This window comes from Oryzias latipes, chromosome 20 (assembly GCF_053564925.1).
Source record: "Oryzias latipes strain Hd-rR chromosome 20, Olatipes_Hd-rR_3.1".
Classification (NCBI taxonomy): Eukaryota; Metazoa; Chordata; class Actinopteri; order Beloniformes; family Adrianichthyidae; genus Oryzias; species Oryzias latipes.
Window position 1 is genome coordinate 4,674,608 of NC_136256.1, and position 26,806 is coordinate 4,701,413.

Consider the following 26,806-nt stretch of genomic DNA (forward strand, 5'->3'; position numbering starts at 1 on the left):
GAACGTGCACCTATCACTTGAACAGCACTAATGGGTCCTTTGTGCAGTTTTCTTGGGGGTTGTGAAAAAGGAAAGATCTGTACGACGTGCCTTTGTCTCAGTCTACTTTACCCTCACTTACCCTTGCGTGTTAAGTGTTCACTATGACCTTTTGTACTCAGCCTTTTTGCTAGAAAGTTCTCCGATCTTAATATTTTGGTAGGGACGCCTGCGGGTAGTTGAGATGATCAAGTACATGGGGTTTTTGGCACACATAACCCGTAGGGTAGTCTCCAGATGTCGTTTGAACCTCTTCACACTTCTCAGCTTTGCAAAACAGCTGATTCTCAAGGCAAGGCAAGGCAAGGCAAGTTTATTTGTATAGCACAATTCGTACACAAAGTAATTCAAGGTGCTTCACAAAACAGAAAAATGCATTAAAATCACAATACATCATAGAAATAATCAACATAAAATTTACTTTAAAAGAAAAGGAAGAAAAAAAAAGATTTAAAAAGAAAGGAAGGAAAGAAAGGTACAGATAGGACCTTTCAGTTACATACACGGCTGTACAGAAATGTTTTAAGTCTAGATTTGAACATGAACACAGAAGAGGCCTGTCTTACGACTTCAGGGAGGCTGTTCCAGATTTTAGCTGCAGAATATTGAAACGCTGATTCCCCTTGTTTAGTTCTGACTCTGGGAATCAACAGGAGGCCGGTCCCTGAGGTCCTCAGAGTACGAGATGGTTCATATGGCACTAACATGTCAGAGATGTACTTTGGTGCGTGGCCATGGAGAGACTTGTACACAAGCAGAGCTGCTTTGAAGTCTATTCTTTGAGGTACAGGGAGCCAGTGCAAAGACCTGAGCACAGGACTAATGTGATCATACTTCCTGGTTCTGGTCAGGACTCGAGCAGCAGCATTCTGGATGTACTGAAGCTGTTTTACAGCTCGTTTGGACAGGCCGGTGAGCAGGCCGTTACAGTAGTCTAACCTACTGGAGACAAATGCATGAATAAGTATCTCCAGGTCTCGCTTTGAGATTATGTTTTTGATTTTGGCAATGTTTTTCAGGTGGTAAAATGCCGCTGATGTTACTGACTTGATATGGCTGTTAAAGTTCAGGTCAGAGTCCATGATTACCCCTAGATTTCTGACTTGATTTGAGGGTTTAAGAGACAGAGAATGAAGGTAGCCACTGACAATTTCTCTTTGTTTCTGTGGGCCAAAAACAATAACTTCGGTCTTGTCTGAGTTTAGCTGGAGAAAGTTGTTCTGCATCCACGCGCTGATCTGTTGGAGGCAGTGGTTGAGAGAATCCACCGGCCCATATTCACCTGTTGTCAGTGACAAATAGATCTGAGTATCATCTGCATAGTTGTGATAAGATATGTTATTACTGCGTATTAACTGCCCTAGTGGCAGCATGTAGAGGTTGAACAGAAGGGGTCCCAGGATCGATCCCTGGGGCACACCACAATTCAAGCCCATGTAGTCTGAGACACAACTCCCAATTTCAAGGAGACGCTGCAGAACAGTTATGGCGTGCTGCACATGGGTCTCGAGATCTGGAGTAGAGGGCTGCATTGGGATTGGGTCCCAAAAAATTGACAACCCAAATCTCGCGGGATTGGGTGGTTTGAATTGTGCTGCGGGCGGGAGCGGGCGGCAAAAAAAAAATCTGCGGGATCAGTGCTGCCATGAATATCTCATGAATATATATTAGCGGACTACGTTAGGCTGTGCGGCTGTTGGATTCTTATGTACTGAAGCTCCGTGAAGGCAGCAGGTAGAGACGCCCAATGGCCTCTGTCATCTAACCTGTTGTTGGGGGTGTGCAACGCCCCGCCTCTTACTAAGAGCGCGCTTCAGGCCGTCTGTCTGCGTGCGCACACACGCACACTTTTAACCGAACAGGATTTAGGAAAATATATTTAATAATTAAGTTGCACCTTACACAAAAGAGGAATGCATGAAAAGATGAGGCTGGAGGAGGGACATGAATCTCTTTAATAATATCAATACAAATACGTGTTTTTTTCCTGCGGGATGGGAGACGATACAAATCAATGCATCTCTATTACTGTGCGGGACTAAATTCTATGAGTTTTCCGGGTGCGGGCGGGAGTGGACATACATATTGCGGGTGCGGGCGGGAGTGTAACGCATACGTTGCGGGAGCGGGCGGGATAGGTCAGAAATTCAGCGGGCGCGGGCGGGAGCGGGATGAAGAAAATGGTCCCGCGCAGGGCTCTAATCTGGAGAGAAAATCAAAATATCATCCAGATATACAGACACAAACCTATAAATCATGTCCTTAAGCACATCATTTATCAGGGATTGAAATACATCAGGAGCATTGGTGAGCCTAAAAGGCATAACCAAGCACTCAAAATGACCACTAGGGGTGTTAAAGGCAGTCTTCCACTCATCCCCTTCCCATATACAGACCAGATGGTAAGCACTCCAGAGGTATAATTTGGTGAAGATCTGGGCCCCCTTTAATTGATCAAAGGCAGTCTGCAAGAGAGGTAAAGGATAAGTGTTCCAGGCAGTGATATTATTTAAACCCTGTAGTCTATGCAAGGCCGCAAAACTCCATCCCGTTTGCCCACAATGAAGAATTATGCCCCGGCAGGAGATAAAGAGGGACGGATGATGCCAGCCTGAAGACTCTCCTGAAAGCCATAGCCTCCTGCTCAGGACGAGATGGAGGGTAGATGTGGCCGTTAGGGGGTTGTGTCCCTGTAGGAGGTCTATGGCATAGTCATAGGGATGGTGAGGAGGTAGAGACTTAGCCAACACTTTGCTGAATACAGCACCAAGGTCATGATATGCAGGAGGGACATTGCTGAAATCCACAGATTCAGGAGAGGGAGTTTTAACTGAAGAACAAACAGTGGCAAAAGATAAGCAGTTCAACAGACAAAAGGGACTCCAGGATAACACACGTCCAGATGTCCAGTCAATATGAGGTGTGTGTCTGCACAACCAGGGAAAACCTAATTAGACTGTGGTTTAAGTGCTTCAAAAAAATCTCATAAGTTCAGTTTGGTTGCCAGACACGGTTACTTTAATGTTAACAGTGCGTGCAGTGACCCTATGGATAATGGACTCGTTTATAGCATGGATAGAGTGAGGGAAAAGACTCTACTGCGGTCAGAAGAACCCGAAAAAAGCTTCATGCAATGATGTTAAAGCCACTATGGAACAAACTCACAGCGAGTGAGGAGCATCCTGCTTCACAGAAGAAAAACCTCTCATCTGACTAACACAGTGTGTCGATGTGTGTGCGGCTGAGGCAGTGAAACACAGAAGTGTGTGACCTTCAAGCAGGAGCTCTCCCAGGTGATATTTCATCAAACATCTCCTGCTTTCAGCTGTGGCTGTGATCTTCATCCTTTGTTATCTGTCCCCACCTTTAAAGTCTTGTCTCCCCCGCCTCATGTTCACCCCCATCACGAGCGCGTCATGTGTGTGCAGCTGCACGGACACAGGTGAGCAGATGTTCAGGCTGCTGTTTCGCTGTTTGACAAACGAGCGGCTGAATGTGTTTCCCTGAGTCGGCACTTCTGCTGCAGCGCACCTGTCTCCACGGTCCTCATCCTTGCTTTTCTTTAGCCCCTCTCACCTTCTGCTCTCATCACACATGGATATTTGTTAACCGTAATCATCAAAACTACTCATCATGACTTTCTTAAAAAGCACAAATCAGCAGTTTGGGCAGACGGACTGATTAATTATTTGCAATGAAAGAAACATCTGCTGCAGACAAAGGCACACTTAAGCAGTTTTTGTTCAAATAATTCAGGTCACGTTACCAGCTTGAATAACATGTTTTTATCTGTTGAACTGTTGCGGAAAATCCCACAAGATAGAAAAACATGTTGGGGTCTCCTTTAGAGATGGGAGGTGAAGCTTAGTGATGCAGCAGGAACTCAGAGTAGAGCTGCTACTATTCCAAATAGAGAGGAGTCAGTTGGATGCTTTTTAGTGAGGCATTACAGGTGGGCAAAAGGCTCCATGGCAAAGCCAGAACATTCAGCGGAACCAGAGAATCCCTCCAGAGGAAGTTGAGGATGAATGGATGAAGGGATGGATGGATGGATGGAAGAAGAGGTGGATGGATGGATGGAAGAAGAGGTGGATGGATGGATGGATGGATGGATGGATGGATGGATGGATGGATGGATGGAAGAAGAGGTGGATGGATGGATGGATGGATGGATGGATGGATGGATGGATGGATGGATGGATGGATGGATGGATGGATGGAAGAAGAGGTGGATGGATGGATGGATGGCTCAAAGAGGTTTGTAGATAGACTTGGCAGCACATTTAAGTTCTTCCTGCTCACAGGAAACCTCGGTGCCTCAGCTCTGACTAACAGATGAGTTCAGACGAGAAGACACCTCAGTAAAACAAAAGTGTCTGCATTTTATACAGACAGTCTGCAGTTTTTTCTTAGATCTTTTTTCAGTGATTATCAAGACTTATATGCTGTTAGGGACTGCTGCAGTTATTTACATTTTCCTTTTTGGAGCTTTTGAAGCTGAGGTCTGCTTTTGTTATAGAAGTGGTAGCTTCATTAATGCTAGAACACCTCGGATTCTTTATTTTAGGTCCATAAACTTATTTTTAAAAAGCTCCTGATATAAGAAGAATTATAAGAATCAAAGAAAATAACATATTTTTCTATGAATTGTTTTAATCTGAATAATTATATATGTTGCTCAGTCTTGTGTTTGAGCCCTTGTCAGTAGCTCTCTTTTATTTTTGGGGGCTAATTTATGTCTCCATAAATGGGCGTGTCCATCATCCATGAAGATAATAACCTGATCTGCACCACTACCAATGTCCCAGTTCAGCCAGATGTTTCTCTTCACCAAAGTGGGATAAACTTTCTTCTACTTCTCTGCTCCACATTTTGTAGGCAAACAGGCTAATGGATAACTTCCTCCTCTGCTCTTGTCTAGACACCTCTCCTCCTCTGCTATGCTCCTCCTCTTTCTCTCATCCCTCCAGTGATTTACTGGGTCTCTTGCTCTACATCTCTCACGTTGCAAACCACTTTCCCAGGGGGCTTTGCTCACTGGGGTTTGTTGTGACTTGGAGAAACACAGAAAGCAGATTATCTTAGTGCTCATTCATCACTAGCATCTCCCGCCTTTGTGTGTGTCTCTGTACAAACATGCTCTCTTTTCTGTTGGCAGGAAGGTAGCTGCTTTCAGGTCTGTCCTCGTCTACCTAAAAGCTCCAAATGTAGACATCGAGGTGACATTCAGGTTAAAAAGAGATTCCTGAATTGTAGGAGGAAAGATTGTAAGAACTGAAGGGAATAAACTGTCAGAAGTGAATGGTTGCATTGACATAGATGACAGTAACAAGCAGCGTTGTGGTGCACCAGCAAATGGACGCCATGAAAAAAGAGTCAGGACAGCAGGATAGACACGTTCAGAAGGTCAGGAAGCTTTAGAGTAATCCTCTTAATAGAAAGGACAAGTTTCAGGCTATCAACAGCTATGCGGTCAGTGATCTGAACCGGCACTGAGATGATAAACTGGTTAGAAGAGGGGATTAAAAAAAACAACTCAGCAGGATTACAGTGTGGATCCAATGTGGTTTAATGTAGGTTTCAAGAATTGGATCAAACATGGGTGACTAACATTTCGAGTAGAGTGTTAGATGAAGACATGTACCCAGACTGTGAACAACAGAGAGATTTTTTAACTAAAACAAAAAACACCACTGAAGACAACCTTAATTAGAGCAGAAGACGAGTCTAATAGATCAGAAAATCTTGTAGCTTTTCTTCAGAGGATTTTAAGCGTTATTCTCGGAAATTCACTGGGGCTTGTATAAAGATAATGTGATTTACACGTACTTGTGACGTACAGGTGACAATGTAGTAAAGTACCCTCATGCCACACTCTAGTCATTAGTAAGATGCAAATACTGGCCCATTACTGACCGCATGCAAATGCTGTGCGCACAGGGCGTACATGTGGTATGTAAACGCTCATAGAATGCCCACCCAAACTATGCCCTAATTGTCTATTTTCCTCATTTCTAACAATCAGGCTGCACACAAGGAGCACACACTTATCATGTGAACAGCACTCAGGAGCCTATTGTACAGTTCACAGGATTTGGAATTGAAAAATCCATAGGACACACCTGCTTCTCACTTACTTCATCCTTACTTGTCCTTGCGTATTGTATGTGTTGTGTATGTAAGTGTTTACTACAACCTGTCGCTCGCAGCATGCCCATTGCGCACTCTATAGGTTCACAGAGCGGTCTATGACCTTGATATTTCATACAGGCCACCTGCGTGCCCAAAGCAGATTTGACCCTTTTTTGTCTGCAGACAGTAATGGCACCATGGACTCAGGCTTTAACAAGATTCCTAAACAGCATGCTGTGATATTTGACATGATAAACTATAAAAAACACATCAAAGAAAAATGATAAACAAGTTCCTCCAAGGCTGGATGATGTTGAACAGTACATCCATCCATCCATCCAATTTTAAAGTTCAAACTTAGGCGAGGGCAGCAGGAAGAGGAAGGACTGCAAACTTCGAGAGGAAACTTTTTTGTTGTGTTTGAAAAGCTTAACATCATCATTAGGAGATGACTTGCCACACTCTTCCTCATTAAGATAGCAGAACAAAGCCTGCTGGGATTGTCTGCTCTGGGAACTGTAAAAACAAAAACGTTCTCCAGAGACCTTCTGTATGATCCGGAGAACGACTGAGAGAATGATATGTGGTCAGACCAAAATGGAACTCTTTGGGAGACATGCCACTCTTCGTGTTTGGAGGAGGAAGCATCCCAAGAACACCAGACCCACTGTGAAGCATGGGGGTGGAAGCATCATGCTTTTGGGGCTGCTTTTCTGCGAAGAAGACAGGACGACTGATCTTTTTGAAAATAAACAAATAAATAAAAATAAAAGAGGGATCAATGGGGCCATGTATGGTGAGATTTTTTGCAGAAATTTCAGTGAATCTTCCAGCATGGCAATGATTTGAAACGGATCGCCGCGGTAACCAAAGAACAGCTCTGTATAAAGGATTTGAAGACTCAGCAGATACAGTGGTTGTGAAAACCTACTGAAGTTCTACATGAAATATTGGAAACATTAACTTGGTACAGTGCTTTGCAAAAGTATTCGGCCTCCTTCACTTTTTAACCTTTTGTCACATTTTAGGCTTCAAACATAAAAATATAAAACTGTAATTTTTTTTGAAGAATCAAGAACAAGTGGGACACAATCACGACGTGGAACAAAATTTATTGGACATTTCAAACTTGTTTAACAAATAAAAAACTGAAAAATTGGGCGTGCAAAATTATTCAACCCCTTTATTTTCAGTGCAGCAAACTTTCTCCAGATGTTCAGTGAGGATCTCTGAATGATCCAATGTTGACCCAAATGACTAATGATAACAAACAGAATCCGACTGGATGTAAAAAAGTCTCTGTATAAATGCACCTGCTCTGTGATAGTCTCAGAGGTCCGTTCAAAGTGCAGAGAGCATCATGACGAACAAGGAACACACCATGCAGGTACGAGATACTGTTGAGGAGAAGTTTAAAGCCAGATTTGAATACAAAAGATTTTCCCAACCTTTAAACATCCCAAGGAGCGCTGTGCAAGTGATAATATTAAAATGGAAGGAGGATCAGACCACTGTAAATCTACAAAAACCCGGCCGTCCGTGTAAACCATGGATCCCCAAATCCAGGCCTCGAGGACCAGTGTCCTGCTGGTTTTCAAGAATCCCTGCCTTATTTGCTGCTGATTACCTGGATAAAATCCAACTTTTTGGCAACAATGCAAAACGTTATGTTTGGCATAAAAGAAACACAGCTCATCACCCTGAACACACCATCCTCACTGTAAAACATGGTGGTGGCAGCATCATGGTTTGGGCCTGATTTTCTTCAGCAGGGACAGGGAAGATGGTTAGAATTGATGGGAAGATGGATGAAGCCAAACACAGGACCATTCTGGAAGAAAACCTGATGGAGTCTGCAAAAGACCTGAGACTGGGACGGAGATTTATCTTCCAACAAGACAATGATCCAAAACATGAAGCAAAATGTCCAATGGAATGGTTCACAAATCAACATATCCAGGTGTTAGAACGGCCACTAACCTCGAGGCAGATGGGCTACAGCAGTAGAAGACCACACTAGGTGTCATTCCAGTAAGCTAAAAGAACAAGAAACTGAGGCTAGAACTCACACAGACTCACCAAAACTGGACAGTAGAAGATTGGAAAAATGTTTTCTGGTCTGATGAGTCTCCACTTCTGCTGCCACATTTGGATGGTAGAGTCAGAATTTGGCATCAACAAAGTAGTTGTAGACTTCCTATGATGTAACACCTGAGAAGATCTTAAAGACCCTTACCTTGATTTGTCATTTTTCTTTGTAAAATCATTGTTTGCACCTTATTGCTTAGTCTCATTGCTCATCTCAGATTGCATCTGTTGTTCTAAATTCTGTTTGGATGTTTTTTTTTTCCTTCCTGTGACATCAAGACATACAGAACCAGAATGTTGCTCACCAACAGAACTGATGTGTCTACTTTATTGAATAAGAAAAGGGAAATTGACCTTACTTTTAAAATATATAAATGCAGTAAAATTCTTTTTATTATTGATTGTTAAAAAGTAATGATTGTAATTGATAAATCGATGTAAACAAGTGCAGTGTCATTTAGTCTGCGGCATCCATTCTGCCAAGCTGTGTCTCAGCTGTGCTTCAGCTTTTCTGTGTGTGGGTTTGTGTGTGAGAGGGAGAGATGGTGTCAGACGGCTGGCCCACTTCCCTGGGCTAATTGGTATGATCCGCTTCACAAGTTAAACCAAGAGAATTGGGATCAGGTGGTCCTAAGCTCTGGAAATTGACCCACACATCCACAACTACACACACAGCCACACATAGGCAGTTAATAAACATGAAGCCATTTTGCATCTGATGCATAGACTAGCAACACGTCCACGTTGCCCGCCGGTTTTGTTTTTTATTTGTATTCTTGCACTTCATCATCATCACTTGTTCTTGATTGAGTTTTTTGTGGCACTTTTTTCATCTTATTTAGCAGGTCTTTATTCCTGTTTGTATTGCTGGAACCAAACAGATACCATTCAAATGTGACAAAGTTAGTTAGTTTTGTCTAGGTGACGACATGCTCAGGTGGAAGCCCATTGAAACGCATGCAGATGTTATTCAAATGTTACTCACACTCTTCCGAACAATGTACGTTTGAAAGATTGTCAGTTTGTGTTTTCATTCAAAAAGACGTTTAAGGTCATGCCTAACAACCTGTTATTACCTAAAACATCCCCTTTTTCCAGTACAAGTTAATATTGTAGCTAATGTTTAGCTTCAGAACAACAACATCCTAAAAATAACTTTTATTTCTCAGTTTTTTACAAAACATCTTGAAAGTCATTTATGTGATGATCCATACCTAAGGATTTAAAATCCCTGAAACCATAAAGAAATGTTTAGTGAGTTTATCTTATTTAAAAAGTGTCTTTATAAAATATGGAAAAAACAGCTGAAGAGTAATGAAAGAAAAGGGGGATGTATTTGACAGAAGCCAACAATTAGGATTAAAAATGCTAAGTTTTGTTACAAAAAAGGTAAAGGCACTGATAAAAAGAGGGAAACGCATAAAATTGGCAAACGCGTTTCATAGATTTGAAGTTACTTTAAGAAAAAACTACAATAGAGGTAAACTGATGAGTGAGCCAAGAGTAAGGAAGTGAGTCCAATGAAAAAGAAAATATTAAAATGGTAAAGTGGTTAAAGAATATATATAAAACGATAAATTACGCTGGACACAATTCTACAGTCCACTGGCAGGTAAAATTTAATAAAAGAGCTTTAATTTGCTTAGAAATGGTAAGATAATGCCAAATCGAACTGTTGAAAGGGGTTGAGGAACGAGGCATGAAAAAATAAAAAAATATTTAACAGTTATTATTTTAATAACAGCTAATTGACATAAAGACAGTGGCAGATAAGGCAGCTCAAACAAAAAGGTGTATTTACTTTGGACAATTTCAATGTAAAATGACAAAAAAAGCATCAAATTTATGATTAACTGAAGGAAAATTTTGCATAAAAAGTCAAATGACCAAAGTAAAACAACCTGGAGAGGCTAAGAGTGATTAAATTAGTGCAGAAAATGTGATAAAAATGTAACCAAGACAGCATGCAGACAATGAAATCCCTTAAAACATAAGAATCAAAGGGAAAAAAAGCTGTAGTAGTTGTGGTGTGAGGCATGGCACACATAACTCTCAGCATGGTGTTTCCCTGAAATGTGGTCGACCTGTTGCATCAGCAGCAGCAGCAGAGAAGGATCAATACCCAACTGTACATTCAGCTGATTGAGCGACGATCTGAGCCTGCAGGGCAGGACTCCACGACCACGGCTAAACCCATTGCTAGAAAAAAAACTGGTGTTTACTTGCTGTCCATTTTCTTTGATCTGATAGGGTGCAATCAGATGCCTTTCCTCAGAAAGTGGAAGGTTAGCATTGTTCTACTTGAGCAAACACTAGCTGGCCTGACATCACTCCCCTGGTCCAGCTGTGTTGAGTGGCCTCCTGCAAGGTCATTCAGATTTTGATTCTCAGCAAGTCATACTTCTCGGAAGCCATGTGGACCAAAGTATATGCTATGAGCAACCTCTTCTTGTAGCCACTTATGGTCTGAAGAAAGCCAGTATAATTCTGCTAGAACTTCACCAAACATTAGATAGCAGAATCTCTTTTTGCTGTGAATTTTTTTAACACAATATATTTAGCTGGTCTAGCAAACCAACACAAGAGATTATAAATTGTGGATCCTGGTGAATTTTTCCCCCCTTATCGCATCGTTTGAAACTTGTCAGTAGCCTGTAACACAGGCCGAAAGATGAGTTACATTTACAGCTGAACTACACTACTAATGTCTCTCTCCTCTATGTGCAATTCCGAGTGTGAAAGCAGAAATCTAAGAATGAGGCAGATTCAGCTGTCTGTGGGACAATGAATAAATATTGACCCGAATTCTATTGCAACCAAAACATTTTTTATCTGTTGACTCCAACCAAATTTTCCCTTTATGCATCTCTTTCGTAAGTCTTTCATAGACAAAATCATCAGTTAAATGACCAATTTTATAACAAATTAAATGGTAAACCTTTAGGACTTCACTAATATTTGTGTTCAAGCCTTTGCTCCAATGTTTTTTTTTTCCTGTTTTCTCCAAAACATGGTGCCAAAAAAAGATAATTAAATGAAAACTTGTCAAATACATGTTCCTGGTTTCCAGTTTTTGTTTCCCTATGTCAGTATTGATTTTTAAAAAGGCAGCAAGGTCATTGGCCAAGCTAACTTGACATGTTGCCATGTTAACCAATCAACTTCATTGATCTAATGGTGCTTGATTTAAACTCGCACCTAATCAGATATCAGGGATTTGGACTAGTGAACCTGAGTGCTCGACATGGACCAGCACAGAGATAACAAACACAGCAGCAGCTGATCAATAAGTGCAAACCAACAAAACCATTCCTTGTTTCCATTTTCACACATTTGACCAATGAAATTTCTACAGAATGTTGGCATGAAGACTTTTGAAAATGACTAAATTGTTCAGGGGGTGTTTTTTTTTTCTGATTAAAAAGTTTGCAAGTGAATACGACTCCAAAATTAAAGGAAAAGGAAGACTGAAAATCAAATCTTTTTGTTCTGTGTATGCATGACCCTGTCCTCTGCTTCTTTGTCTTCTGTCTGCAGCTGTTGAACCTCTTCCTGGCTCTGCTCCTCAGCAGTTTCAGCTCCGACAACTTGTCTGCTCCTGACGACGACGGCGAGATGAATAACTTGCATATCGCCATCCACAGGATCACAAGAGGCCTGGCCTGGTTGCGCAGACAGGTATCTCTCAATGGACAGATTTGTGACACACAGAGAAAGCTTGATGATGTCTGACGCTGAGTTCTGCCCTGCAGGTGGTGGACTTCTTTAATGGGAACCTGAAGCGCCGCCGTCAGAAACGGAAAGAGGCCAAAGCTATGATGAAGCTGAAACGCCTAAGCACCATCCACACAGAGGTCAACGGAGCAGTGATCGGTTAGACACAAACTCACTGTGGACATGTCTAAAAGTAACCCATATGTCAGTGAACAGGAAGTAACAACACTGTATTGATCACTGATTAAAACAGCTAAATCCAATCCCATCATATGACCAAACAAACTTTTAGTTCTCTGGATCTAACAGCTAAAATAAAAAGACTTTGATAGCAGTATTTTAGAAAAAATGTGAATGGGTTGTATGGTGGTGTAGTGGTTAGCACTCTTACCTCGCAGCACAAAGGCCCTGGTTCAATTCCAAATGGGGAAGTTTGCATGTTCTCCATGTGCATGTGTGGGTTTTTTCAGACACTCCCCCTTTCTCTTTCAGTTTTTGATTGATGGTTCTATAATCTGTCTCTTTGGTGTGTGTGTGGCTGGCCAAATCCAAATTCTTCCTCCGTCATCTCCCTATCCCTGCATTTGGCTCTCCAAACGTAGAGTTATGGAAAAATAGTGTCTTTGAATTTGTACGTTAATACCTCTCGATGATGTTGTGAATAGTAGAACTTTCTGCCAGACTGTTGCAGTGATTTTGGACTGCAGACAGCAGAGTTTACCAACACCAGTGCTAGACATTCGACCCCAAATCAAGACTGACTGGAGATTTCACTCTGGACCTCCAGCAGCTTGGGTTTGGCTCCTCGCCAGTCTTCCTCCCAATCCTTGGACCTTGATTGCCAAATGAAAGGCTTACTTTCCTTCCATCAGAAAACAGTAACTTGGACCACTGGCTAACAGTCCAGTCCTTCTTTTTCATCTTGGCCCAGTTGAAACGTGTCCTCCGTTGGTTCAGGCTCAGAGGTTTCTTGACCCGAGGAACTGGGTCAGCGTCTGAGTGTGTGTGTTCCAACTCATTCCACTCTTTCTGGAGCTCTGCAGGTTGTTGAATCTTGTCCTTTTAATAATCTGCGAAAGCCCACTGTTGTGTCTTTTGCTCATGCATCTTCTCTGGACACATTTTGTCCTTCCATTAGACTTTCCGTTTATCTGCTTGGACACAGCTCTCTGTGAACAGACAGCCTCCATATCTAGGAACATTTGTGTCTTACCCAGACTATGAAGGGGATCAGTGACAATCTTCTGGCTCGTTGTCAAGTCTGAAGAAAACTACTAATGCTTTCAGATTTTTTTTAACTACATTTCTTGTTGTAGTAGTATTTTAATGTTAAAAATAGGTTTTTCCGATACCAGAAGCTAAAAATTTTTAAATTCTGCCCCGTTCGGGCCAGTCCGTGAAAATATTGTCTGACATTAAACTGGTCCACGGCCCTGAAAAGGTTGGAGACCACTGCTTTACACAGTCTGCTGGGGAAGTGTGTTGCTGAAATACCTAAAAAAAACTACCAATAGTCACTTTGGCAGGGCAGGCAAATCCCCAACAACAGGATATATGACAGAGCCCAGGGTCATTAAGCGTCTCTGCCTGGTGCGTTCACGGAGCTCCACTAACAGCCACCCAGCCTAACTTGGCCCACTAATATATTTTATTGAGAAGAAAAAAACGCAGAACCAACCCCTAAAACCGTCCAAATTATGCATACCCACCCAAAGCCATTTTACCCGCAAATATAGAACCAAAACCACCCAATTGGGCAGAAAACTGCCCAATCTGGCAACACTGTCGATGTGTTGAGGTGCATACCCCCACCTAGTGTTGAGGGGTGTGCATTGGGCCGTCGCTTTTGCTAAAGCATATTCGATCAATGTAGTTTGGTTTCTGATGCTTATGTCTGAGTAAAAGAGTAGCAAATCACAATAATGTCTCCGCCTTATCTGGTTTGATTGACAGACAGACTCATTCTGCTGAAAAAGTTCATCATGAAATAAATTAGTCATTATGAAAAACAGCAATGTGAAATAAAAACAAAGGTATTTTGAAAAATCACAAGGTCATATTTATTTTTTTAATCATGAACAATTTGGGGCTCCATTCTAAAGCACTATAACATATAAAACAACAATATTGGAGTGACAAGTCATACAAGTCAATGTATTATTCGAATCGACAACATTTTTTTTATATGCCATGAAAAACACAATTCCTTTCACTGTAAATGCAGACTTTTACTATTTAACATTCAAAAAAGTTTGTTTTACTTATTTGTCTCACTATTTCCCCAAACAATTAAAATTTTTTAAATTTTAACTAATATTCTTGAATTGAAAACATTTTCAAAAATGTGAAATAAAGTTGTAGTTCAGGTCTCCGGTTCCTCTTTGTCTATTCCTCACAGGTCGTCATGTGGAGAAGTACGTAGTTCCAGAAGACGACAGCTACATGACAAACCCTGACCTGACCATCAGCGTCCCCATCGCTCCCGGAGAGTCAGACACCGAGTTCCCTGAAGAAGAGGAGGAGGAGGAGGAGGAAGAAGGAGAGGGCGAGGAGGTGCAGAGTGAAGGCGAGGAAGGAGAGGTGGAGCTGGAAGAGGTATGGAGGAAAAAAATGCATAAACTCACAAACACACCTGTGTGGCATAAAAGAGCTCTGAGGCTTCTGTGACTCAGCTGTTTTTCACTCCTTGGTTGACCAACACATGTAAGTGTGCACGTGCATTTATGTGTGCACACGTTTTTAAAAATGCTAAATTGGAGTTTTGTTTTTCTAGTTAAATTTTAAATCCAGTAGAAACCAGAAACATTTTCAAAGCTGTCAAATGCAGCACAGTGTTCCCTCGCTATATCACAGTTCACCTTTCACTGTCTCGCTGTTTGGTGGATGTTTTTCAGCAAAACTTTGCATGCTTTTTTTTAACAGTGCACTGTGTTCTGTGTCCTGACTGGCTCTTCGTCTTATCCATCACTCACTTCCATGCTGTGTCTTCTGCATAGAAGTTTGCCAAAGTTATATAAATCTTAATCAGATCTTTGTTTTCATTCTATACTCCTGGAATTATTTTTCTATGAAAGTTTGAACTATGAGAGTTTAAAGAGTTTTAAGAAAAAGTATGAAAATGTTGATGCCTGTCTGAGAAAAATGTAGGAATTGTGTAGTGAGGAGTTTTACAACCTTAAAACATCTATAAATCTACTTTTCATATTTTACTAATCGTTGGTTTTGTGGAATGTTTCCCCCATGATAAAAAAGGGAACAATGTAGAAATCTGGCTCTTTGACTGTTAACACAACTTAACAATAGTTCTAGTCATATGACCCATTTGTTTTGTTTTGGAGCACGCTGATCAGTTTTATGTTTTACTGATCTTCCTCTTGGTTTGGCAGCTGTGAAAGCTTGTTCAAGAGAACTCTAGTCCTCTTGATAATAAGAGTATTTGTGCACTAGCAAATGAACTCTGGTGTGGTTCACTTCAGTGTAAATGCAAACAGACTTTCCACAGACAAAACAGAGGATGAAAAGGCAAAGGAATGAAACAGCAAAAGCTTTTATATTTGGAGGAGGAAAAACACATCTTCCTGTTTTCTTCTTTTCCACATGCTGATTGGGAATGGTTTTGGATAACAGTACCACAGATTTGGAATAGTGTTACTTTTCCACGTGGTTTGGAGTCCTTTAGTTTTGGATTCGCCTCTGAAAGCTTCATTTGTAAAAGTGAACCATTTAGACAAAAGAAGGACTTTTTAGCACTCATTCCCTTCCTTCCTTTCCTTTTCCGTCCGGTCCAACACAAAAGATTTTCAAATATGAATAAAATGAATAAAGTTTGGCCTCGATTACAAAAGGGGTTTATTCAGGCATACCTCTGGTTTGTCAGAAGATTCATAACCCCTGTTGTTAAAGTAAAATATGTCCAACACAAGAGGCCCTCAGTTCTCATCAGTTTACCCAGCTGTTGGGCTGGACAAGTTTAAAAAAAAAAGTGCTGAATGCGGGTTCTTGAACGCACTTTTAGCATACAGTGTTGACACTCGACTGTCGCTGACCTATTCTAGTGCTTGTACTCACAGTTGGTAGAGGCTTGGTGCAAAATGTTGGCCTGGTGTAAATCTGGTGAATCTTGTTATTCTGGTCAGACAAAAATCACATTTACTTGGTTTTCTTTCTTGGTCAATTTTCAAACAGTTGGCACTTTTGTTGATTAAAAAAGACTACCAAATTTAAGTTCTTGATTGGTCAAATTTCAACCGGTTTATCTTTCAACGCGTGCTCAATGCCCGCACGTTTTTTATGTAGAGCCCAAAAAATGAACTTAAAATTATGTGTAGCTATGCATGAATACGATAGTTTTGAACACCGAAGCCAATAATGCACATTTACGCGCAGTTACACAGACTTTTTATTGGAAGTGGTTGATTGAACGGGGGTTGCTTAACCCTACGTAAATGTAGCCGGACAAGTATCCTGGTGTCCCCAACTTGGTCAGGAATGTAAACAAGACATTAACTGATTTCAAGAATAAAGAAAGAGTACAGAAAACAGCACATGAGTGTTTTTTAATTAAAAAAAAAGAGGATTCCCCTTATTTGAAGACAGCATGAATGTTTTTTATCTAAAATCACTTTCTAAGGAAATTGTCTAATGAAGCTATAACAGGTAAGGAAGATTGACCCCCTACAGCAGGGGTTTCAAACTCATTTTCACCAAGGGCCACATCAGCATAGCGGCTGTCCTCTAAGGGCCAGATATAACTTACATATGTAACTAAATGTAATGAAAAATAAATGTAACTACTCCTTAATCTTAAATAACTGATTATTTATTTCCTATAACTTTTTAAAGTGACAATTACAGTTGCATAGAAAACATATGTTTGCTTGTTACTCTGACATAAATCCTTTTACATTTGATTCTGACAGGTTAAGTTATATCGACAGTGTTTAAGTCCTAATGTATAGTTGCCCAATCTGATATTTCAAGTCTGATTCCCCCTAGATCTGAATAAATACACACCAATTTTTATTTTTTTTATTCTAAGAAATTAAAACATTTTATGCTCTCGCGGGCCACATAGAATGAGATGTCCTTGAGTTTGACACATGTGCCCTACAGCCTTTACAAAAACCTCAGACAGCAGTTGAGCTTTAACTTGACAAACCTAAACCTATTTTTAATAGGTCTGGTTTATGGCAGATAAACAAGGGGGTGGTGGTGGAGGGGGCGAGTGGGGTGCCTGTGCTATATTAGATGAACTGCTCTGCTCAATGACCAAACACACCTGCATTTTCACAGACAGCAATGCTCACTTCATCTGTAGGTGTGAAATGAAAATGAAAAATGAAAATGAAAGTATTTGTTTTTAGTTTTAAGTCAGATTAAGATATAAAAACTTATTTACTGATCTACAAAGCTGATACAATGATCCTGTAGATAGAAGAAAAAGTCTAAAAAGAAGAAGGTTGTGGATTGGCCCTTAAACCATAATTTCTGAGGATTCACAATATTGGGCGTTTGTTTTGATATTTTAAAGATGTAACTTTTACCATTATCAACATTGAAATTTTAATATTCCAGATATAGAACATATCTAGATTTTTTATAATTGAAAAACTCTCAGGACATCCCTGCTTCTCTGTACGAGCACTTCAAAGTGGCGGTCTATTATCTCTTTTTGTCAATACCAATAATCCCATTGTTATTGTACATCTATCCTGCTGTTGTTAACATGTATAAGGAACCTAATATAAAACTCTTGTGAGCATTTTTACTCAGTTTCTTTTTCCTGTAAACAGACACATACACAAACAGACACACACATACTCAGATACACTCCAGCAGTAAGAGAGCTGCTCAGACAGAATTGGAGACCTCGGGCAATGCATTATGGTCCTGCATTTTTCTCACTCTACTGCGTTGGTGATGTGCTTGTGTTAAAAGGTACTCTATTAGTGTGTGTACCCTTCTATGACTCTAATACAAGTTATTTGGTGTGTGTTTTGTGTTTCTGTAACATGTGTGTATGTGTGTGTGTGTCTGCCATCTATTTTCATCTATTCAGAGCACAGAGAGCCAGACTGAGCCACAGACAGAGGTAGGTGTGAGTCTGTGTGCAGTTTCTAAGATTCTGTGTCACATTTCTCAGACATACTGACAACTCTTTAGGAACTGAACTCATAAAGCGAAATGTCTTATTCTCTCTGTGTGTGTGTTTATGTATGTGTACTGGTATATGTGTGGTTCTTAGGACTTAACAGTCACATCGCACCATCACTTTGGGGACTCTCATATTTGTGAGCTCCGAATGTATTTTCAGAGTTAAAATGTGGTGTTGTGGTCATGGTCAGTAAAACAGGTCAGGGAATACATTTTATGCTTTTCAGGCTGGAGTAGAAGGAGAAAAGAATAAAGAAATGTTTCTTCTCTCTTCTTTTGTGTCTAACATGAAATTTCATATTTATGTCGGGGGTGTGGGTGAATGTGTGCACCTGTGCTGACTCAGTTCCTCACCACCGCTCCTCTTTATTTACCTGTTCTTTCTCACTGCCTTTTTGCTGTTCAGTAAAAATGTAAAAATTAATGTTTCTGCGAAGGAATGCACTGAGTCAATTTCGGAGTTTTAACATTTTTTAAGTTTTGAACTTGAAATTTTCAAAGCCAATATTAGCTGCGTTTACATGGACAAAAGTAATCAGATAGAATGCCCAATCGGAAGAAAAATGCGTCATGTAAACACGCCGTTCAGAACACTCTGGCCCGATCAGACTCGTTCGGATCAAAATTTCTTTCTGATCGAGATAGGTGGGTTATGCCGATTGTTTATCCGGTCGTGTTGCATGTAAACAGTTCATTCCGATCGTGTGTCACTACTGCTCTGGTTTACGTCACACATAAAAGGTGCAATGCTTCAGAGACGGCTTTGGAGCGCATACGGGTCCGACCGGCTGCTCTGCGCAAGTGAACCGTGTCTGTGAGCAGAGCAGCTGGACTTATACTTTGTGTTTGCGGACAGGGCGGTGGTGCTTTGTTACCTGTGCGCTCCGGGAGGGAAGGGCTTCCGACCTGCCGCTCTGGGTTAGCGGCTGCCGGACTCAGGAGAACTGTGTGTCTGAGCAGAGCTCGGGCTACCAGCACACACAGCTGGTAGCTGTGTGAGCTTTTCAAAGCAGAAAAGCTGCTCAGACCTTAGAAACCGTTCAAACAATCACGTGGATTTGTGTTTCCATTCATGTCCCGACAAAATAAAGGCTGATGTTATTTCCACATATTTACGTGCAGCCAAGATGTAGATTGCGGCATTTCCCGCATGGATTTTGTGTTCATCAAACAAGGCTAATGTTGTTAGCACGTGTTAGCCTTTCTTCTAACTCTAGCTTCTTCCAGCTCCGTTGTTCCACAAACAAAAGCACAGACCACACAAATTAAAAATAAAATGATGAGCGAACAGGCGTTTCATAATATTCATAACATTAATAAAAGCACGTTTAGAGGATCATCTCGTATATTACAGAGCTGCTGCATAACTTTGTTTACACTTTGTTTACAGTGGGACTCATTTCCTTTTCCAGTATTTTCAACACTACTGCGCATTCCCAAACGATTTATTTACACCGCAAGTGTGACCATGTGAATGTTCGGAAAAAGTTTTTCTGGGCCCGTGTACACGTTTGAATTTTAATCCAACCATTGAGCCTATCAAGATATACTGCGCATGTAACCGCGGCTGATGTGTTGTTTTCTGTACACACTTTTTTTGCAAATACCCTTATACAACAGGTACATATTTTACACAATACAAAGTACAGTATCATATATAATCCTAAAACCGACTCTGCAGTTATTATTAAATTCTGAAATAATCTCGCTAAATTTGCACTCCAGGACAGACTGAAAAAAATCTCATTAAATTGGATGAGGAATCCCCTGAATTACTATACCTTCCTTTTGTTTAATTTGCTTTTTTGTATGAGATTGGACTTAACCAAGTGGGCACAGACATGCAATACGTTCTTGTAATGCATTTGAAGGAGCATTGACCAGAAAACCAAACTGAATGAAAAAGGAAAACCCAGCTCATCAATGAGCCAGGACCAACTGAATAATGCACTCTCTAGTTAGTTTGCTCACAGTCTCCTGATCCCACTGATAAGGGACATTCTAACTGGTCCACATGTATTCGATAAGCAGATTCCTTAATTACTTTCTTGATGCTCAAAATGTTTTTTATCCTTTTTTTTAACTTTCATCTTTTTTTGTGAGCTGTTTCAAATATGCAAGCAAAGCAGGATCAGATGAACTGTCAGGTGTTTCATTTCATGTTACTATTTCAACTGTCTCTTTTGCATTTTAGTTTCTGCTTTTATTCAAAGGCTACATGGTTCCTAGTTGTTTTATTACTTCACATGTAAAATGATGATCCACTGGTCTGCATCAGACTGAGCTGATCATACCAGTGACCAACACGACCATCTTATCTGAGTTTGAACAAATGCCGGGTTAAGAATTGAAGCTCATTCCACAATTATTAAGGAACCTAGAGTATGCGTATGTGGATCACACCAATAGCACAAGAATATAATGTTCTGACTTACTGTCATGATGTTTTACAGAGAAGGATTATTTTACCAAAAGTTTCTCCACAAAACACAAAACTCAGCTTTTGGGCCAAACAATAGGTTGTTGCCATGTTACTGGGTTGGTGTCCTAGGACTCACACTGTTTGGAACACATGTGCATGATTTACTCTGGTACTTCATGAAAGAATACCCCTTCTCCCACATTATTGGAGTCATCAAAACAGCAGAGGAGACTTTCAGCTCCCCTCTCTGGAGATCATCTGCACCTTTTGGTGTCTCACAGAGGTCAGGGACATTTGCAAGGACACTTACCATCCTGGTAATGACCCATTTGTCCTCTTACCCTATAAAAAATTGCTACCATGGCAGGACAAAAGAAGAATCAATGGGACAAATCTTTACCTGAACTGTTAAAAGTGTAAACACTGCTGGTGCTGAGTTTAAATTCTGCAGGGTTTGGAAACTTCCTCAGCTCGAAACCTGACACTATTCAAACACCATGTATGGTCAAAAGCAACCATTTTACTTGTAATGTAGTATCTGCCTTAAAAATTCAAAGGTTTAAAGATCTTGTGCAGACATGCCACCAGGCCCCATTCATGATGTCACAACCCTAAAACATTTACAATGCTGAAGAATGAAGTTCAAGGAAAACTAGATTGGCTTTAGTGTTGTTTGGCTAAACTGCTAAAGCGACAGAAATCTCTGAAATTGAAGCAAAGTGAAGAGCAGACATACTGTATAGACTATCTTAACCTTGGAGAACCCTTAGGGTCAAAAGTGTCCCTCCGCTTTTTTAAATTTTGATTTTCTTTTTGTAATTGTTTAATCTTTATTTTTTTATGTCATTTTCAATAATTTTCAATAATTTTGTTATATATCTTTAAAATTGTTTATCATTTGTATATTATAAATAGCATCTTTGGACAGCATGTTTTGTCTCTTTTACTCAAATAAAGAATTGAAAAAGTGTGCCATTTACAGCATGCAGTTGTTCTCCTTCCATGCATCCCTTTTGCTGTGTTATGCAGCAGTCCAGTTAGCCGTGAGGTAAAACATGCAAATGCAGAGAGAGCAGCACTACAAACAGACTCTGACCTGATGTGAAAGGGCAGCGTAAATATAACCAAACTGAGCTTGATATTTCCCCTAAAAACGTCTGTTTTTTGACTCCGACGGTGAATTGTAGTGAATGTGCACATTTGGCTGTCTTTGTGAGGAACAGATGTGGTTGAAACAAAGGCATTTAGGGCAATTCTGGCCCATTTTGGAGGCTTGTATGTGGTTTGGGGGTCTTGGTCGGGATCAGGCATTGAGCCTTCAGGGTGAAGGTTTGGCCGAAAGGTCAGTAAATACATCATGTCAGCTGGGGTTCTCACAGAGGTGGGAGAAAACTCATTGTGTGTGTGTATGTGTGGGGTGGGGTTGGGGGGTTCAGGACAACAGAGAGAGCCAGAGAGCATTGCTGCTTTCACAACTCTTTAGCATCAAGTCTTGTTTCAGGCTTGTGTGTTTTTGAGCTTGTGGTGTATGCCCCCCACCCCAACACCCCATGCCTCTGTTATCTCATACTGTTCCTGCTTCAAGCCTTGACATTGGACATAAAGACCAGACTACTACTATGTTTTTGTCTTAAATCCGCTCTGCCGAACACTTATTTTCATGTTTTCACCTACGATTCCAAGAATTGCTCAAATGAAATCAGACCTTAACAAACACTGAAGCTGCTGTTTAGCATAGTTTTACATTATTCTAACTGAAATGTCTGAAATTACCATAGTTATGGATTACTGGACAAGGACAGATCTAGTCAAAAGATTGTTGTAACCAGAGTCCCATGTCAATATCCTTGTGTTTATGGTCAAGTCAGTGTTTATACAGTATATATCAACTTAGAGAGCTTGCTCCTAGGTGAGCTTTTCACCTCTTAACCTGGATAAAGAAAAGAAGCAGATAACATATAATATCAAAATACAAACTTAGCACAAACTTGGCAATATTCGTAGGATTTACAAGCTCCTCCTGGAGGGCAGTTGCCTCATGCCAGACCATTAATTGTATTTAACAGAGTAAGTGTCACGTCACGTGTAGAAAAGGGCGCTTCCAGTTCCAACCAAATGAAGTCAATTCAGTCAACATTTTTTCGCCGTCATCATGTCGTACAGGTGGTACATGCGGTTGCCTGGGGCGCCAATTCAAAGGTGGTGCCGGCTCTGCGCTATGGTTTTCTATTATCTCTTATTTCAAGGTGTTTGGAACGGCTGCAGGTGCACGCGCTAAACTGACAGGAGTGTATGGCAAGCAAAAGGGATCACAAATTGCCAGGAAAAACTGCATAAAGAACGCAGTTTTGGCAATCAAAAATGCAGCTTTTTATGCATGTTTTAATAGTAGCATGTAAAGGCGGATGTAAAAAGCTGCGTCTTATTGTATACAAATCGTGTGTCCAAAAAAAACACCATTATAGCAAGTTCAAAAGTGGCTCAGGCCGAAGGTTGGCTTCCATAGCCTAGTGGATTTGAACTTACGTAACTTCTAGGATAAACATTATAAGGCGTGAACCATTCATCTGGGCCACCTGTGAACACTGGTAAATTAGGGATGTTTGCAGTTTAACAAGGAATATTTTACCAGATGTTGCTGAAAGTAGACGTCGGTTTATCACAGAAGATTTGTTCATTCAAGGATTTTTCCCAATTTCTAAACAAGAATCAACCGTTTCCGTTGTAACAGCATGTTGGTTTGGTAATGTGATAACTACAAAAAGAGATTTCTTTATAGTCTGCCACAAAGAAAGCCTGTTTTGATATTTTTAATAGTTTATCAAGAAAAAATATTTGTAAAGAAACTAAGAAGAACAATAAGAGCAAAAAAGAAATACTAACTACAATTAAATAGAAAACAGTCACTAAAAGTCAGCAAAAGAAAAAAATAACAAAACACAAAGATACCTGTGTGTGTATCCCTGGAGTTAAACTGACAATTCCCGCATGAGGAAAAAACAAAGTGCTGCTGCCTTAATCACTGGGCTTTGGCAGCCAACTGAAAAACATCTTCAGCCTTGGCCAATTTTCTTCAAACAATAAAGTGTTTTCGACACCCATTTGTGACACAACAAAACGCCGTTTTGGATGCGCGTTTTGGATGCGCGGTTTGTATGCGACATACAAAACAACCCTTTTATCCCCATCTTGGGACAACACAATATGACGTAAATTAAGTGCTACTTTTACAAAACGGCATTTTTGATGGCCAAATTGGCGTTCTTCACGCCGCTTATTCTGAGGGTGCCATGCTGAAGCAACCTGTTTGCTGAGAAGGCACCGGGAAGGTGGGGAATCAGTTCTACGGCGGTTCTCTCCCAAATTAAGTAGACGGATGGGGGAGGAAGATGGGGGGTGGAATTTTACTAAATAAAATATTTTTTAAATCAGTCATACGGTGACATTCTATACAAGTGTACAAAATTCTGCTTTTTCTTTTGTCAGTTTTTGTGTGAAATGGCCAAATAGAAATATGGAACACAAAACGATGAAGTCACCAAGGTGAAAACTGGTTTAGCTGACTTCTTCGATGGGGAAGTTTACTGTCAAGCGCCAAAACGCCAATGAGATGAAAAAAGGTCAAAGTAATTTGGTGCCCCATTTAAAAAAAAGAAAGGAGGAAGAGGAGAAGCAAGATGAAGAAAAGGGTTTGTCCTCATAGCTAGGGATGCACGTTTTCTAGTCCTGCCACAACAACCAAAAACTTTTTTTTTTGTTGTCGGTGAGTAAAACGGTAGTAGGCCTCAATGTTGCAACAGACATTGGTTATTTTTATGCTTTTATTTTCTTTTAAAACTCTACCTTTCCTTGTAACATTAGTGGTAACCCTTAGCAAGTCATGGCTCGTGTGTCTGCTGTTACACTGAGCTTTTATTGTATCATTAGATGTTGAATGAGCTGTGATGGTTATACAGGATGATGCTGCTGCTGCCGCTGCCATAAGGTGCTAACAGGGTAAATAACTTCAGATTAGTCATTACTTTAATAATGTTGGGAGCCTAAACATTTTCAACATTTTCTTTAACCAGTTAAAAGGAGATACTTATTCCCCACATGTACCTTTAACATTTTCCGATTTCTTTTCGAGTTCTACATTTGAGGTTTTGTTAGGCTTTAACGTATTTATGTATTTAACGTGAGTGTTTCTCAACATGATGTCCAACATTATCGTCTTTGCCTCTGATTAGTGAAGCTATACCTGACAAGAGCGGCAGCCGCTGCACTGATGCTTGTTCACTCATCACTATTACTGTACCTGCAGGGACAATCAATGAATCTCAGGCACTGTCACATGCACAGGTGGTGTTTCCATGAGTAACATGGCTGCTTTTCTGTTAAATTTGTAATCTCCTGACATGTGAATTAATCATTCCAGTGTGGTTATTTGGCGAGCCTCGTCCCTGTCTCAGGAACACTTGAAATGATGTTTTATTGTTTCAGACGGACTGTGTTTGCAAGTGTGTGACCTAGATAGACGGGTAAATAATGTTTTAGTGAGTCGTGAGATCTGTAAAGGGTTAGTCAGCAGGTAGATTCAAGTGGAGCTGTCTTAGTGAAGGTGAACTGAAAGAGCAGCTTCAGCACCATCAGCCTCATTGTGCAGGCTGAACTTCCTAGCCTTCTTTCCAGAATCACAAATGCAGAAGATGTTTTTCTTTGCTGCATTGCATTGTAGACGTAGATCTGCTCCTGACATTTACAGGATCACTTTACAACCAAAGTTGAAATGGAAACAGTAAAATCCAGAAAAGACTAAGGCTTAGTGTTTATCTTCAGACATGTCTTGTTGAGAAAATTCATGTTTTGCTGCTATGAAGAATGAGATTCGGGGTTTCCAGGGTAATCCAGCTGCTGGCATGATCAAAACAAGGCTTTTCTTTCCTTTTCTGTAATATACAGTTCGTTCCCTATTAGTATCCAGTTTTGAGAGCCAGGCGCTGATGCTTAGGAGGTTGAAAGCAAAAGAAGTGGAGCTGAGGCGGGCTCTGGTTTCCAACACTAGAACCAGCTTGAAGAAAAGAGGTCTTGCTTTGGCTTCAGCACCCAAACAAGACTGCTGATGCTCACACTCACAAGTGCAGCAGGATTTTGTGCACTTTTTGGGATAAAGTGCTTTGTTCTCATAAAATTATCTCAACTTTTGAACAAAGCAGGTTCTGCATTCTTCACCATCATCACTTCTCTGTGATCTGTTAGTTTAGAGGTCTTAAAACTTAAAAGTGAAGTACAGAAGCTCAGAATCAATAGCTCTACTGTTTGTTCTGCTCAAGTCTCATCTTTCACTGTAAAAAAAAAAATGTAGTTTTTACGGTAAAACGCTGGCAGCTGTGGTTGCCAGAAAAATACCGTAAAAACTACGGTGAAACATTTTTTCATTTTACGGCATGAACATATTTTTTTTGTAGATTTTACGATCAAAAACTGTCGTACAGTCAATATTTCACTGTGGAAAAAAATGTTTTTACTTGATGAAAAATCAAAATTTCACTGTAGAAAAAAATGTTTTTACTTGAAGAAAAATCAGAATTTCACTGTAGAAAAAAATGTTTTTACTTGATGAAAAATCAATACTTCACTTTAGAAAAAAAATGTTTTTACTTGATGAAAAATCGATATTTCACTGTAGAAAAAAATGTTTTTACTTGATGAAAAATCAATACTTCACTTTAGAAAAAAAATGTTTTTACTTGATGAAAAATCGATATTTCACTGTAGAAAAAAATGTTTTTACTTGAAGAAAAATCAAAATTTCACTGTAGAAAAAAATGTTTTTACTTGAAGAAAAATCAGAATTTCACTGTAGAAAAAAATGTTTTTACTTGATGAAAAATCAATACTTCACTTTAGAAAAAAAATGTTTTTACTTGATGAAAAATCGATATTTCACTGTAGAAAAAAATGTTTTTACTTGATGAAAAATCAATACTTCACTTTAGAAAAAAAATGTTTTTACTTGATGAAAAATCGATATTTCACTGTAGAAAAAAATGTTTTTACTTGAAGAAAAATCAAAATTTCACTGTAGAAAAAAATGTTTTTACTTGATGAAAAATCAATATTTCACTTTAGAAAAAAATGTTTTTACTTGAAGAAAAATAAAAAATAAACCATAATTTTTACGGTAAAACGCTGGCAGCTGTGGTTGCCAGAAAAGTACCGTAAAAATTACGGTGAAACATTTTTCCATTTTTACGGCATGAACATATTTTTGTTGTT

General features: G+C 40.0%; 1 protein-coding gene across 9 annotated transcripts in view; it reads left to right on the forward strand.

Annotated features, from left to right (window-relative positions):
• The window catches only part of LOC101167997 (sodium channel protein type 5 subunit alpha), a 254,888-nt gene that overhangs the window by 162,980 nt on the left and 65,102 nt on the right, over positions 1-26,806 (forward strand). For 5 of the 9 annotated variants that reach the window (XM_078938898.1, XM_078938896.1, XM_078938899.1 and 2 more), the window contains exons 20-23: positions 11,797-11,937; positions 12,012-12,132; positions 14,372-14,568; positions 18,032-18,064. In XM_078938898.1, coding sequence (XP_078795024.1) covers positions 11,797-11,937; positions 12,012-12,132; positions 14,372-14,568; positions 18,032-18,064 — 492 coding nt within the window. The remainder of the gene's footprint in view (positions 1-11,796; positions 11,938-12,011; positions 12,133-14,371; positions 14,569-18,031; positions 18,065-26,806) is intronic. The other 4 variants (XM_078938901.1, XM_078938902.1, XM_078938903.1 and 1 more) reach the window with 1 other exon arrangement.